Source organism: Vigna angularis, chromosome 7 (genome assembly GCF_016808095.1).
Source record: "Vigna angularis cultivar LongXiaoDou No.4 chromosome 7, ASM1680809v1, whole genome shotgun sequence".
Lineage (NCBI taxonomy): Eukaryota > Viridiplantae > Streptophyta > Magnoliopsida > Fabales > Fabaceae > Vigna > Vigna angularis.
The window spans coordinates 4604828-4621635 of NC_068976.1; the positions used below are offsets into that span (position 1 = coordinate 4604828).

A 16808-nucleotide genomic window follows, 5' to 3' on the forward strand; every position below is an offset into this window, starting at 1 on the left:
ATAAAAATGATGCCTCTGAGAAATTGCACTAATGTCACACTTTCTTACTATATGAAAGTTTTTAAAAGCCATAATCATCTACAATAGCGAACAATTACGACCAAATCAAATTATCCAGGACCAACCATTCACATTAATTCATTAGTCCCATCAACATTACACCTAATTTAAGTTATCTTATGTCCTCTTTAACACTCTCTGGTCAATATAATGATATGCTTTTATTAGATTGACTATCAGAGTAAGTGAATTCAGAAAAGTCAGAGCTAATATTTTCATGTACTGAGCTAATTTTTTCATGTCTGTATGTTTCATTTTTATAAAATGAAGGCCTTGGAGGCAATTCAAGACCTTCAATCATCCCTTCAAGCATCTCTATTACCTTGTTCATTGAAGGCCGATCACTTGGATTTAACTGAATACACCAAAGTGCTACCAAGAACATCCTTTTAGCTAGAATATTTTCCTCTTCTGAAGCATCTTCTATATCAATATTTTTCTCTTCATGAAATTGATCATAAATCCAAAAGGGAAAGTAACTTTGACTTGAATGTTCTGCATGAGGATTTGAGTTCCTTCTCCTACTTGCCATTTCCATTAGAAGCATTCCAAAACTATACACATCAGCTTTATAAGATACTCCACCCATATTTTTGTAAAACAACTCTGGAGCCATATAACCCAATGTTCCTCTTGCTGTAGTCATATTGATAACACCATCATTTGCTGCATGTAGCTTTGCAAGTCCAAAATCTGAAACCTTTGGAGCAAAGTTGTCATCTAAAAGAATATTATGAGGCTTGATATCAAAATGCAAAATTTGAATATCACAACCTTGATGCAAATATGAAATTCCACCGGCTATTCCAAGAGATATTTCATATATTTTCTCATAACTTAAACGAGTATTTTCTTCTTTGGAGAAAATATATTTATCTAGTGATCCATTTGACATAAATTCATAAACTAGAGCACGCTTTTTTCCATATACAGAGTATCCAAGAAGACGCACCACATTTACATGATGTATTGTTCCAATGGTAGCAACTTCATTCATGAAATCTTGTCCATTATCATTAGATTTGCTCAACATCTTTACTGCTACATCCAACCCACTTTGGAGTTTTCCTTTATATACAGCACCAAAGCCTCCTTGACCCAATTTCACTCTGAAACCTCCAGTCATTTTTTTTATTTCTTTGTACTCGTACCTAATGGGATTTAGATGGCTATCTAGCAAGAAATTTTCAATATTTTCGTATATTGAAGAATGTTTTCGTCGCCATTTGTAGATCAATAGCACAAGAATAAGTACAACTCCAAACAGATATCTGGCAGCCAAAAATATTGGTATAATTTGTCGTCCTATGAATATTCCTCCATAAAAATATTGCAGTCCAACAGGGTTGTCCAATTGTTTCGTACTGAATGTTATTCTGCTAGCTATTCCTACAAAGATATTGGAACATGCTTCGGTTTGATTCATAACTTCGCTCAAGAACATAAACTAGGAAAATTGTTGTATGCTGACAATTCAGTTTCTAGGAAACACAGAAAAGAATCTTACCAAAAATAACGCCTCTAAGATAAGCTGCAAAATAAAAAATATAAAATAAAAAATCGTTCCGAAAGTGGCACAGGTAAAAGATAAATAAAAGAATAAAAGATAGTGTAAATTCAAAAGTAGCAAACGAAAGAGCTGAGTATTTGACTTTAGAAAAATAAATAAAAGAACTGTAGGATGCAGAGTTTGTGAGTGTATTGGAAAAGAGAGAAAAGAGAAAAATGAAGTATAGGTCATATATTCCAATCTTGTTACTGATTACAAAGATGAGCTTGAATATATAGGCATATTCAAGCATTATAAAAGAAACGAACAAACAACAGAAAAACAAAATCCGTTTATACATGAGCAAAACTGAAGAAGAGATATACTATCTCTATCCGAGTTACATAATGTTTCTCGTCATATCCAAAATGAAACAGTAAAAAGGTTTGAAAGTAGCATGCAGAGTATGTTTAAGTAAATTTTTCATCATTAAAAGAATTAAGAAAAGAAATATAGAAAAAAATTCAGCAAATTAAAAATAATTTACCAATAAAATTAAAACCATCTTTTAAAGACATTAGTATAAGTGAGATTTTACTAATTAAATTAAATTAATTTGAGTTTATGAAAAAACTTAATTTCATTTTTTCTTATCTTTCTCTTAAAACCTACTTACAAAATTATCTAAACATATCCTTATATAATTGGCCAAAATCTCCTAACCACTAGTGACCAGGTAAACTTTATATATATATATAAACTACAAAGACCGAAATATTATTTATATAAAATTTGAATGGCTAAAGTTTGACATCCAGAATTACTTTTTCATTGACGAATACTCTAATAAATAGTTTCTAACTAAGAATATTAAAAAATAGAAATGTGAAAAAGAATAAAGACGGAAATAATTACTTACCTCGAATATAGCCAAAAATCTGGTGCCAAGGTTCTGAAACACGGGAAAACGATAGAGTTGTTAATATGAAATTTTGAAAATTAACGAACAAACTTATATGAAGAAACAATTAATCGCCTATTTGTCTAAGCAGAAATGACAATTCTTAGGAAATTGACGTCATAATATTTAAAGATGCACTTGATTAAGGATAGTCCAATATTTAGAAAATCGTAAAATCAAATATTTAAAAAATAGCTGTTTTTTTTTTAAATTACATTTTTAAAAAAATTATTTAAAAAATATAAAAATTATATTTTAAATTCTACATTCTCGAATAAAAAAATTATGAGTGCAAGTTGAATTGATAAAGGTGAAGAAAGAAATGGCCTTTGTTTTGTGGATAAACTATTTCCATTACCATATAAGTTCATAGTCACCCGTCAACCCACTACATCACCCAACACTATCCAACTAAAAAAACGAATTTGCTGAATTAATAAAAAAAAGGATTTTAACCATTCCTTTTTAGAAAAAAAAAATCTGATCGCTAATTTTAAACGTTTATTAGCTTTTTATTAATTTGCTTAAAAGTTATATTTATTATAATTTTGAAATTGTTCTAAGTGTATATTCTTGAATTTATAACTTAAAATTAAAAAATAAATAAATAAAAGGAAATACACGTCATCAAGGGTGTAAAATCTCCATGATAACTTAATAATTTTTTCTATAATATTCAATGAATAGTATAAGCACGATATATCTATTAAAATAAAATAATAATAATAATAAGGAATAAAAGGACAGAGAAAGTGGATGATACCGCATTTATCGGTGGTGTGGTAGGCGTAATGGCAGTAATGTTCCTCACACTGGACTTCTCCGTTGATAACCTTACACTCCGTTCCCCTTCCACATCGATCCTCGCAAATCACCGGCAACCACGACAACCGAATTCCCTCACTTATCACGCCACGGATCTCGTCGTAGCTCACATTCTCTTTCGGTGACCAGTCAACCACTGTAGCCACCATCAGATCGCACCCAACCTTGATGTCCTTCACACGAACCTCATACAAAGACGGTTCTAATACCGCGTACACGTGCCCACCTCTCCCACATTCACCTCTCTCCACCTTAACATATCGTGGATCGTCACTCACAGGATTCGCGCAGTTAAAGTACCCTATTCGGAGAGTATACCAGGGTTCCCAAGTGAACGGCTCCGATCCGAAATCATCTGGGCCAACCAGGCCCGTGGGCCTGAAATTACTGTCCGATAAGAAATTGCGAGGGATGAAGGAGCAATTAGCTTCTTCCTCCTGACCCGGGTCACTGACAACGACTTTGTATTGCTTATAGTCGATGTCTCGTACATGGTATTTCTCCGAGAACAAGGTTAAGAGTGTGACGTTGTTAACGCAACCTAACTCATACCTTGGGTCGCCGCATTGGCTTGGGTCACCTTTGAGGCGAAATGGGTAAGATATGTTGCGAATTTGGCCGCATGATGAAGGAGGACATGGTGGCTGTCGCTTAGCGATGCAGTAATCTGGTTGGAATAGAAGAATAATTGAAGCCATTATTGACACCAGAGTGCGTGCAGAACAAGAACACCTATTCGAGCCTTCATTTTCCATCCTTCAAAAGTTGATGATGAAAACCTCTTGCTTCTTGCTCTAATTATTGCCTTTTATTTTGAATTAAAAAGTGCCCCTCCCTTCATCCACTTTTCCCTTTCACACTTCTTTTCGCTCTTTCCCATGCCATGTTTTCCAAAACAAACTTCTAAATTACTACAACTATGAAAACGTATTGTATTAGCTATGAAACTGTGTTTTTGGTTAGATTTTATCAGGTCAAAAGTTTAATTAGGATATAATTAATCAGGAGTTATTGATTTATAAAAATAAATTTTAAAGATTAGAAAATTTTAAAAAATTATATTACTTTTTCAAATTAAACAAATATATTATAATTATAATAACTTTTAAGTACAATCAATGTATAATTTATTATCTAATTTAAAAAACAATATTATATATATATATATATATATATATATATATATACACATTGACAAATGTATATTAGATTTGTTAATGGCTTTTTTTAAAGGATTATATTAAGGAAACTATAATTACATGTTTCTAAAAATATATTATATGAAAACACGGTATCCAATTTAAGACAATTTCACGACTTGTGTTTATCTTTTCATGGAGTTGACGTAAATCATGCTAATTGGATACGTGTTAACAAATTTTCAGAGTACAACAATCTTGACTACGGGACCCGTGCCTCCAGCACAGTCACACAGCAGAGGATTAGACCAGATACATTATATAGGAAAAAACATATAAACAATGGCAGATGTTTGATATGAAATATTAAATAAATTGTATACTATTAACACGAAACTCTGAATATGATTAAAAAAAATAATATTTAGGGTTTATGTAAGGGTTCTTCATATTGAGTGACAAGGAATAAGGGATGCCCACTACCCCATTTGTTCTTTTTTATCCAACTAGTGCACTATCCAAATTTGTTACCGATGATATTACATGTTTGGAGCAGCTCTTTTATAATGACTTTCAGAAAATAAATAAATATTTTTTTAAGAGTTAAAATTAGTTGTGCAAATTAAAAATAAAACTTAATTTGGATAAATTATAAATTTAGCTTATAACAATATATGCATTCATTATGATTTTATAGCTTTTTACGGATAAATTTGTTGAACTGACATGTACTAGAAGATAACTTAAACATTCTGTTGGATGTGTAGACTCTTCTAACATCAGCCCACGTAATCCTTCTTTCTCTTCCACCGTGATAATTGGAAGTGTATTAAAGCTTTTAAGTGCATACTACACTTTATTTCAGAGGTGCTCCAAGAGCTGGACATGACATAATTTAAGGGGATTTCTAATCAATGTTTTTTTAACTAATCCTCAGTCAAATTCCAAGAGATGCAGATTTCTCTGATATAAACATGATTTAATATCTAATTTGGTGATGTGTTAAAGTTGTCTTACTTTTTTTCAATTGTGAAAACTGAATGATTTATACATTTATTAATGATATAATAATTTAAACACTTATTAATGACATGGCATGTTGAGGTTTCAAGGAACAGTTTTTGAATCATAAGTATAATGAACCGGCGAGGACGCTGCTGGTTTCGAAGGTGGGGTATGTTAGTGCAACGGATGAATAATGCAGAGAAATATGTATTTGCAAAACAACTAACACTTAGAGGAAATGACAACATATATGAGAGAAACGAAATTCTCATTATTAGAATAGAATGGAATAACAATATTTGTAGTACAGAAGCTAACTGTCATAGTGACAATTAGAGTAGTTTGAGTTTGCAACAACAACACTCCCCTCTAAACCAAACTACTAGAAGATTTTACATTCCACAAATTCCTCAGTTTCTCAAATCTACTTTGCCTAAGAGCCTTTGTGAAGATGTCAGCAATTTGAACCTCAGTTGAACAATGCAGTAATTCGATTGTTCCTTGATTAACCAAATCCCTCAAGAAATGGAATTTTGTTTCGATGTGTTTGCTTCTCCCGTGAAACATCGGGTTCTTAGACGAGCTTATGGCAGACTTTTTATCTACCATCAATTGTATAGGCCTTCTACATCCAAGCTTCAAGTCTCCAAGAAGTGCCTCCAGCCAAACACACTGACACACTGTTTCTGCAAAAGCTATATATTTTGCTTCACAGGATGACAATGCTACTACACTTTGCTTTTTGGAACACCAGGAGATAGGTGCTCCTTCATACTGAATGAAGTAGCCGAAAGTGCTTCTTCTATCAACTTTATCTTCGCTCCAATCCGAATCACTCCAGACCTCTAAGGTACCCTCCATGCTTCTTGATACTTTTGGAAACAGAAGACCAAAATCAATTGTCCCCTTCAGGTATCTCAAGACATGTTTAACCGCTGTCATGTGTGACGTCTTAGGCTCATTCATGAACCTACTCAACAAACCAACACCATAGCTTATATCAGGCCTGCTGTTGTAGATGTACCTCAAAGACCCCACAATTTTTTTGTACAATGAGGCATCCACACGCTCTTCATTAAGTTGTTCCTTTAGCTTCAAGTTTGCAATGACAAGAGTTGGTACACTGTTGCAGTCTTTCATATTAAAACACTTCAAAACTTCGTTGATGTACCTTTCTTGATGCAAAACAACTCCACTCACTGTTTCAATAAATTCCAGCCCGAGAAAGTAGTTCAGTTTGCCTAGGTTGGTCATATCATATTCCTCCTTCATTCTCTTCTTAAACCCTTCAATTTCTTCTTAAGAATCTCCAGTCACAAGGAGATCATCCACATATAAGCAAATCAACAACTTATTTTGCAGCCCATTAATCCTCACATATACACCAAACTCAACAGAACACTTCTGAAATCCCAGCTTGACTAGTAACGCATTAATATGATTGTTCCAAGCCCGTGGTGCTTGCTTAAGCCCATACAACGCTTTGTTCAGCCTATACACCTTTTGCTCTTCACCTCTCTTCTCGAATCCAGGTGGTTGTCTTACATAGACCTCTTCCTCTAAAGGGCCATTTAGGAATGCTGATTTCACATCCAACTGTTGAACTTTTCAGTTATTGAAGTTGGCTACTGCTATCACAAGTCTCACTGTCTCAAGCATTGCAACTGGTGCAAAGAAATTCGTATAGTCTATTCTCGGTTTCTTCAAAAATCCCTTCGCAACACGTCTAGCCTTTAGCTTTGTTATTTCACCATCCGACTTGTATTTAGTCTTGAAGACCCATTTTACCTCAATTGGTTTCTTGTGTTGCGATAGCTCTACCATTTCCCAGGTTCTGTTCTTTTCAATGGCCTTTAGTTCTTAAATCATGGCTTCTTTCCACTCCTTCACATCAATAGTTTGTCTCCAAGTAATAGGTTATGAATCTGCTAGAAACGCAAGATGAGCCAAATCTCCCAAGTTTTCTATATCATTGTCTACAAGCACCTCATGTCCTAACAGTCTTGTAGAGGGAAACCTTGCTCTCTGAGATCTTCTTTTGTTGCCTTCACTATCAACATCAACTTGTTTCATAGTAGTGATATTGTCTTCCAAAACACCAGGAATAGATAGTGGTTTAGGTTCAACATCTGCCTTCTCCCAATCGAATTCAGCCCCTTCGTCCACTATCACATCTCTACTAACAATCACTTGTTTCTTCTCTGGATTGTACAATCTATATGCTCCTGTCGAGTGATACCCCACGAGGATGAAGGTCTCACTTCTATCATCTAACTTCTTCCTCCTCTCATCAGGAATGTGTTTGTAGCATAGAACCCAAAAATTCAAAAGTTGTTAGCAGTTGGCTTGATTCCTGACCAAGCTTCTTCAGGGGTGCAGTCCAACAAGGATCTGGTTGGACTTTTATTCAGCAAATAGGCTGCTGTGGAAATATCTTCTCCCCATAAGTAGTGTGGTAGCTTCTTGGCTTTGATCATGCACCTGGTCATGTCAAGCAACACCTTGTTCCTCCTTTCAGCAAGACCATTGTGTTGGGGTGTATACGGTGCTACCACCTCATGCACGATTCCTTTATTAGCACAAAACTTGTTCATGTTGTGTGAGTTGAACTCTCCTCCATCGTTTGTTCTGAAGGTCTTAACTTGCAAACCAGATTGCCTCTTCAACATAGCATAAAATTTCACAAAGCATGAGTATACAGTCTTCTTTTCTTTAATCAAATAGATCCAAATCTTTCTAGTTGATAACGGTTAAAAATACCGTTATCTATGATGAAATTTTGACACTAAAAGCATCCTTTTCTACTTAGAAACTTGCTTGGAATCATGTTTTTGCTTTAGTTTTGTGAATAAGAGAATTAAGGTTATACTTAATGATTTTATTAATAAATTCCCTTGATTTTGTAGGCTATTGGAATGATTTGAAAGAAAAATTAAAGTACCAAATAGTTGGAATGCAGAAAAGTCAACCAGAATGCAAAAAAGTCAACTAGAGTGCATAAAAGTCAACCAGAGTGCAGAATTTTCGTCATGCACCGCGCCCGGGCGCCCTTCTAAGGGCGCTTGAGCGCCAGACGATGCCGCACACAGCCCGGGCACCCCATTTAGGGCGCTTGAGCGCCAATTCATGGGCTTGGACCTGTTTTTTGTTATTTTTATGTTCTATTTAAGGACTTGCATGTCCTAGGTTTTGTATCTTTTGATGGCTTGAGCACAGAAACACATTTTTCACCCCTTGGGGGTAGAATTTGGGGATGTGGCAGCTCTCCTTTTCCTTGAGGGTAGATTTGGGGATGTGATAGCTCTCCTATTCTCTTTTTAGGGTTTTTCTATCTCTTTCAATCTTTCATTCCATTGTAAACTCTATTTGTTGTTGGGGAATGATGTAACCTTATGAACTCTCATGTATTTGAATTGATTCTCAATAACATATGCTTTTTCATTAATTGTTAGAGTAATTCATCTGTGCTTATTACATGTTTTGTTTAACTCATTCATAGCATGATGTATGAATTTCATGAGTGTCAGGAGGTTCCTTACAATTCAGCTTCTTGTTAAATTCTCCCAAGAGTAATATTTATCAGGGATGAGGGTATGAGTCTTGGTCGTCTTAAAGCTCTTAATCTTCACATTTAATTGCTAGGAATGCTAGGAATTGCATGAACTGGTGATTAAGGACAGACTTATTCGTCGAGGGATCGGGTTTAAATGATTTAGTAAGTGACGTTAACATTAATGCATAAAGAAGAATTCTTATATACATGAGAGTAAATTAGGTGAAATATAAACCCCAACAACATATTCATCTCATATTATCAACTTCATCCATTCATTATTGTGTTTAGCCTCAATTGATCAAATTGCCTTCATGTTTATTTTATTGCATTTGCATTCAAAAACCCCAAAAATATATTCTTTAGAGTCTTAATTAGTTGAGTAATCACATAACTATTTAGTGCCGTGAGTCTTTTGGGATACGATACTTGGTCTTACCATTTTATATTACTTGTGTGATTCGGTACACTTGTCGATCCATCAACAAGTTTTTGGCGTTGTTGTCGGGGATCAAAAATGTTGTTAACACTAGTCCACTCATCCACGAAAAGCAAGAAATATTTGTTACCTCCAATTGACTCCACATCAAAAGGTCCGCACACATCTGAATAGACAACAGCAAGAGATTGTTTTGCTCTCTTGTATGCGGTTTTCTTAAACTCGGTCCTGGTTTGCTTTCCAATAACACAACCTTCACACACTCTGTCAGGAATCTGTATCATGGGAACTCCTTTCACAAGATCTTTGCTTCTCAACAAACTCAAACTTCTAAAATTCAGATGGCCGAAACGATAGTGTCATAGCCATGCTTCCTCTTTCGTATCAACAACAGACAAACATTGAACAACAATAGCATTGAGGTTTACCTTAAACGTCTTGTTCTTGGCAAGTGGAGCTTTGAGAATAAGTCGCTGCCTTTCATCATACACTTCTATGTGTTTCTGATGCATCGTTATTTTATAACCCTTCTCCAGAAGCTATCCCAAACTCAGCAGATTACTTTTCATAGTTGGAACGTACAAGACGTTGTTCATGTAGGCAGGTCGACCATCCTTGCGTTTGATCATGATTCTTCCAGCCCCTTCAGCCATGATCACGTTGTTGTCGACAAACCTTACACTGCTTCTGATGCTCGGATTCAGATCTATCAACAACTCTTTCTTCCCCGTCATATGGTTGGAGCAACCTGTGTCTAAATACCAGCAAGATTCATCTTCTGCATGGTTGGTTTCATTTGCCAACGACACATGTTCAACCTCCCGACACCTGTCCCATGCAAGATTATCATTCTTACACTTGTTAAGTTCGCGATTCTTACTCTCACACCTGTTCTGCCACTCATCTTCATTATCATCAATTGTACTCATTAATAATACATGATCTGAATCGGAGTCACATGTATCTTGGGCAAGATTGGCTTCATCACCTTTTCTTTTCTTTGCATCCTCGTTATGCCAGCATTCAGACGAATAATGTCCGAACTTGCTGCAAGTATAGGACTAGATATTTCTGTTATCAACATTCTTTCTTCCTCTTCCTCTCATTTGCTTTCCGCCTCTCTTGCTTCCATATTTGTGTTCGCTGTATTCTTCTTTGACAGTCTGATCAGAGACATTCGCATTTCTGCCTCCGGTTCGACCTCTCCATGATCGGCCTCTACTTCTTCCTACCCATCGTCCTCTGGGTTTGTAACTACTTTTGGCCTGTAAGGCTTGATTCGAACCCTGGCCCATTTCTTTCTCTGCATTTCTTCTTTCGATTAATCACTGTTCATGTGCCTCTAACGAATTCTGCAATTCTTCCACCTTCATATCCTCAAGATCTTTACACTCTTCTATCGATCCTACGATATGATCAAACTAGTGTCACAGTTCTGAGAATTTTTTCAACTATCTTCCTATCTTTCACAACCTTGTCACACGACCTCATTGCATTTACGACGACCTGAATCCTTCCAATGTATTCTACTACAATTTCTTGCTCCTCCATGCATAGAAGTTCTTATTGTCTCTACAAAGACTGCAAATGAACCTTCTTCATCTTGCCAGAATTATCATAACCATCCTGCAAGGTGTCCCAAACTTCCTTCGCCGTAACAGATTTTGAGACTTTTTTGGAAGATAGCAGCCTACACACACTGGTGCAATAGCATTTGTGCCTTGCAGTCCAACTTCTTGTTTTCCTTGTGTTGCCTCTTTGCTTCTTCTGAATCTCCTTTCAATGGTTCTTTAAAACCTTTCTTGACTATCTTATTCACTTCTTGGAAGCCAAGAATCGCGTCTATTTTTACGCACCAATCATCAAACCCCTTTCCGTCAAACACCAGCAAGTTGCTATGAATCACCCTAGCCATCTCTCCTTAGACTCCTTTCTTCTTGATCGCCTTGAGTTTTTCACCACCTTCAACCAGGTTTCGGAACCTTGCTCTGAATACCACTGTTAGTGCAGCGGATGTATAATGCAGAGAAATATGTATCTGCAGAACAACTAACACTTAGAGGGAATGACAACAAATATGAGAGAAACAAAATTCACATTATTATAATATAATGGAATAACAATATTTGTAGTATAGAAGCTAACTGTCATAGTAACAGTTAGAGTAGTTTGAGTTTACAACAACAATAGGGTACAGGCTGGCGGCAGAGCTACAACAGGCAGTGGTGTTTCTTAAGACAACGGAGGATAAACCGCAGGAGGCAGATTGGGTCCTGAAGAGGAAGATGGTTCATTCCATGAGTAGAGGGATTGATTGGTTGTTTACAATTTCAGATGATTCGGATTTTTCGGATATGTTGAGGAGGGCGAGGGAGGCAAATTTTGGGACTTTGGTGGTGGGTGATCGGGATAGGGCTTTGGGGAGGCATGCAAATTTGTGGGTGCCATGGAGTGGAGTTGAGAATGGGGAAGTGGAGTTAGTGGCCGAGATGAAGAAGATGGATTGTATATATTTTGATTCTTTTTTGGATGGGAAACAATTTGGCAATTTCGGCTGCAATGTTAAGGATTTTATGGTGTTTAAGGCTGCAATTGTGACTGCACCTATCTCATTTGTTTGTAATTTCTTGCAATGTGAAGAACTGCAATGGCAAGGTGTTTGTTATGTCTAGGCTACTACTGTTTTTGTTTGTTAGTTTTTGTAATATCAAGAAAATGCAACAAAATTGTGACAGGAACTAGAATTTAAAAGCTTGGCCAAGATTGTCTCGTTATACCCAATAGAGGTTGAATTGAGGACATGATGTGGGTATTTATGTATGTATGTTATGTTATATGTAGCATCCTTTTGATCTCAATTGGATTAAAGAGGGTTGCATCAATTGATTGCTCCCAAGGTAGAATAAAGTTTGTTTTTCCAACTGGTGCACTTGATTCAAGTTTCTTTACATTCCTGCTAAAGCTAATGCAAGTTTAAGAAAAATGTTTTTTTCCATAGCTTATGTATTTACTAGTACTGTAAGTTAAATGATATAGGCTAGCTGAATATAGCTTATGTATTTACTACCCTACACTACATTAGGAGGATTGTTGAGATTTTTTCTTGATGCTATATAAGTTCAACATTCACTATATATATCTTTATCAGTATTGGAATTCGTGTTAGCTTAGAAGATATACGGGATGCAGATCCTTGCTTGTATAGAATGGTCAGAACAAGGAACACTATGTTGACCTTCTCATACAACATTGTTTTGTAAGACCATATCTGAGCAGGTAGCAAACTTTGCCAGGGTTTAGCTGATATTCTTTCCAGCTCAAAGCTTCAATAGTTCTTCCAATGTTTAGAGCTTGAAGATCTTGATTGGATGGTGTATGGGAGTGAAATACAATCTCTATTGAATATTGGAAGGCACATACCGTGTACAAGGAAAAGAACCCAAAAACGCGAAATCAATCATGATTCAAAACCTTAATCTGAAATTCCTAAAATTTGTAAGATTTGAAACACAAGAAAAGAAAACCCCAAAACGCTGCAATCAGATCGCGAGAAGATGCTACAAAATGGAGACCCTCATCGCGCCTCAAAGACGCTGTAGAACAAAGTCTTCGCCTCACCGTAGAGACGCTGCTGCTAACGCCCACGGTACCACGAAGATGGAATATACCTTGGACGTAGGCTATACAGAACAGTGTGCTTGGATTTAGAAAACTGGACATTACGCCATTAAGCTTTTAACATCGTAAGCAAAGAGGACTAACTCGAACCATTTTTGCAAGATTTAGGATGTTAGTAAACTTTTGAAAAAAAAAGGAAGACAACTTTGAACACACCTTATTGACACTCTTTCTTTTGGTCATTTTTTTCTCTTTATCTCTCCCTTTTTACCTTTATGCTTATGATTATATGATCTCAGTAGATATACAAAGTATGAAAGACATTATATTTTGAAAATAATAAATACAAAATAGTGTTATCAAAACAGTTTTTTTATTCTATTTGGCTTGATTCACCATGGATCGATCATTTAATGAGCCAACAAATCTGATTCACTTATTAGTCAGCTGAAAAAATATGAATTTGGTCTCATCCATTACGGGTTGGTAAGTTAAAGAGGTTGATTGACTCATTTAATTACAGTTTTTTTTTTCAATTAAAAAAATTACAAATTTTATAATTCAAATCTAAATATATGAGAAGGATCTTAAATTAGACTTATGGTCAATCAAACATAAGAATGAGTTAACATAGCGATTCAAATTTGTTTCTTCATAAAAATTGAATTATTTATAGATTTTTCATGTTACCTAATTATTTCATACAAAAATAATTTCATGAGTTTTCGTTTCAATATTTTGTAAAATTACTAACCTAATAAAAAATATTTATTAGAAAAATTAGATGGATTGGTGATCTAACCCGGATGAGCCGAATTTTTAATGAATCGGATTCAAAATTGGTCCATATCAAATTTTTTTCAACCTAACTTAATTCGAATTCTAATGTAATTTTACAGCACTAATAGAACTTCAAAATTGTATTATTTTATGTAAGTTAAAAGCATAATTATGTTTGTACACTAGTAAAAAATAAGGATTTTAACTCGCGCATTTGACACCAGTTTAGTTAAAACCAAAGTAAAAAATGGCGCGGTGACATTTTTGTAATTTTTCACAAAGGTATATGCCTCGGTTCGAAAAGAACCGATGCCTAAAACTGACGCGGTGACATTTTTGTCATTTTTCGTAAAGGTATACGCCTCGGTTAAAAAAGAATCGATGCCTGAAACTGACGCGGTGCCATTTTTGTAATTTTTCGTAAAGGTATATGCCTTGGTTGTTTAGAGAACCGAGACATAAAATAACTGAATTTTTTTAGAGGGTTTAGGCATCGATTCTTTATAGAACCGAGGTCATAGACCCTTATTGCCTCAGTTAAAAAAATAATCGAGGTAATAACATCTGTTTAGGGTTAAATTTTGCGAACATATGCATTTTCAAACAAAAGTTTTTCTATTTGTGGTGTGCGTCGCTGCTCTCTTTCTTTCATTTTCGCAACCATCCTCTTCAACTTTTCTTGGCTTTTTTCTTTCACTTTATGTTGATTAAGTGCTTAAGTATGTTTTTCTTTCATTTTGACCGATTGATTTTGTGCATAGGTGTTCTTCAGCTCTTCGAATAGACGCTTTAGGATGTTCATTTTGTTTCATTTCAGCCCCAAACTCACCTTCAAGGTTAGTTTCATTTTAGGTTTTTCAAGTTTTCGTTTGGTTGATTGTTCTTCATAAACCATACATATCAAAACATAGGCATATGTAAAAGTGAGAGTATGCTCAAACGACCTCTAAACGAAATGAAAATTTGTATGAAGAACCAAAAAATCATGAAATCCCCTCTTAAAAATTTTCAGCTAAAAATTCAAAATGTAACTATTTTAAATATTTTTTTTAAGTTTGAAAAAAACAAAAAAAAAATCGGATAAATATAAAACAATGTTTTCTGCGTTTTGTTTGTGTTTCTGAGATTTTTTTCATACAGTTTATGTGATACAGAAACAATAATTTTTTTTAAAAAAATATACTTTAGACCACGATTCTGGTAAACACTAAGGCAAAAAAATGGTCTATTATCTCGGTTCTGGATCCAACCGAAGCAATAGACCCTTTAATTAATTAATTTTAGGGGTCTACGACCTCGGTGCAAACTAGAACTGAGGCAATAGATCCAATTTTTTATTTTTTTTATTCGCTTTACAACTTTGGGTTTTTTGAACCTAGGCAAAAAATCCTGACTTTTTACCTCGCCTGAATATACCTCGGTTGTAGAACCACTGATATAAACTCAAAACAACCGAGGCAATATCCCTTAGTTGCATTAGTGATATTTTTTATTTTTTTATTATTTGATAAGTGTTTCTATGAAAAGTAAAAAACATTTATAAAAATTTATGAAATTTAAATATAAAATTTATGAGAAATTATAGGAAATTATTTATTTCCGTAATAAAAGTATACATTTATCTGCCAATCATTTTTTCTTTTTGTCACTTTTCATATATAATGCATGTTAATGTTCCTTTATGAAAACTAATTACATAAGAGAAAAAAAAGTAAAGAAAAAAAAACTAGAATTGTTCTTCTACAATATTTATTATTTTTAATAATAAAGTGTATATATGAATTGTTTTCTTTATAATCCATATATTTTTTCTTTACAATTTTTTCAAATCTAACTTAATATTTATGGGAGGAAATAGAGGTTGACGAGCTTTATTAATCTTTACAACTTATTCACTATTTTCAGTTGTTCTCACTTTCTATTATACAACATTAAATTTAAATCAAATAATAAGATCTTACCATTTATTTTTCAATAATTTATATATAATTATTTTCAAATATTCAATTGTTTATTTGCTATAAATAATAGTTCTTTTCACATAGATCACTTATTTTGTTTTGCATATTCAACAAAGATCATTCTACATAAGTACTAAATGCTAATTTATGTTATTTTCAAGTTAAAGTTTTTATTAAAATTCCTTTTATTTGTACTAAATAAAAAAATAGTAATAAAAAAATCAATGATAAATAAATTGTAAGACCCTTAAAAATAGAGTATTAAATGCACTAGAGTGTTTTAAATAATAATACTCCATTATTTTATTTCAAAAATATCAACAATATAAATAAAAATTTCTGATAAGGAGTTTCATTATCTAAGAAATTTTCTCTCTCTAAAACTCTTTTCTTTAAAATTTTCTCTACCTTCTCTCTAGAAACCCCAACTCCTTACTCATCTATAGAAAGATCAGAGACTGCCTAAGGGTTCCTTGAGACGAGATCTTCATTTCTAGCCGATTGATTTCAGCTATAAGGTAAGTTGGTTTCTACCATTCTTCCTTAAATTTTGGGTATCTTTGCATGTAGGATTTTCTTTACTCTTTTGGGGTTTGAGTCTTTCCTAAGACTCTCTGTTGATCAGTTGTACTGAGAGTATACTATGATCAAATTGTCATGAATTGTAGGAGCAACTAGAGATCTTCGAGTCGTAGGAGGAATTTTAAAGTTCATAGAATTTTCGGAGCGTCAATTAGGTAAGGGAAGCTAGTTTGTTTGGTTTGGATTTGGTATGCATGTGATAATTGATGTTTGTGTGATGATGTGATGATTGATTTATGAACTTTGATTAAACCGTGAAACTTGGTATGTTGGGTGCTTGAAAATGATGGTATGTTGAATTGAAAATTGATGCATGTTGGTGTGTTTGGTTTGCTGCTGTTAAAGTTTGTTTATTGATGAATTTTTAAATGTAGATTTAGTAAGTTTGAGCTAATG

At 34.3% G+C, this 16808-nt stretch overlaps 1 protein-coding gene across 1 annotated transcript; it reads right to left on the reverse strand.

Annotated features, from left to right (window-relative positions):
- Positions 1-4083, reverse strand: LOC108337991 (LEAF RUST 10 DISEASE-RESISTANCE LOCUS RECEPTOR-LIKE PROTEIN KINASE-like 2.1). The gene is made up of 4 exons (XM_017574594.2): positions 3274-4083; positions 2469-2501; positions 1568-1591; positions 1-1449 (listed from the first exon to the last, which is right to left on the reverse strand). The coding sequence occupies exons 1-4, from the start codon at positions 4031-4033 to the stop codon at positions 203-205; spliced, it is 2064 nt and encodes a 687-aa protein (XP_017430083.2). The 5' UTR covers positions 4034-4083; the 3' UTR covers positions 1-202.
- Between the last annotated feature and the right edge of the window lie 12725 nt (positions 4084-16808).

Excerpts from the sequence above, each read along its gene's own strand:
- LOC108337991 (XM_017574594.2), bottom strand. The coding sequence starts at position 4,033 with ATGGCTTCAATTATTCTTCTATTCCAACCAGATTACTGCATCGCTAAG. Across the intron at positions 2,502-3,273 it reads CCACACCACCGATAAATGCG|AACCTTGGCACCAGATTTTT; the intron begins GTATCATCCACT and ends CCCGTGTTTCAG. Across the intron at positions 1,450-1,567 it reads TCTTAGAGGCGTTATTTTTG|GAATAGCTAGCAGAATAACA; the intron begins GTAAGATTCTTT and ends ATATCTTTGTAG.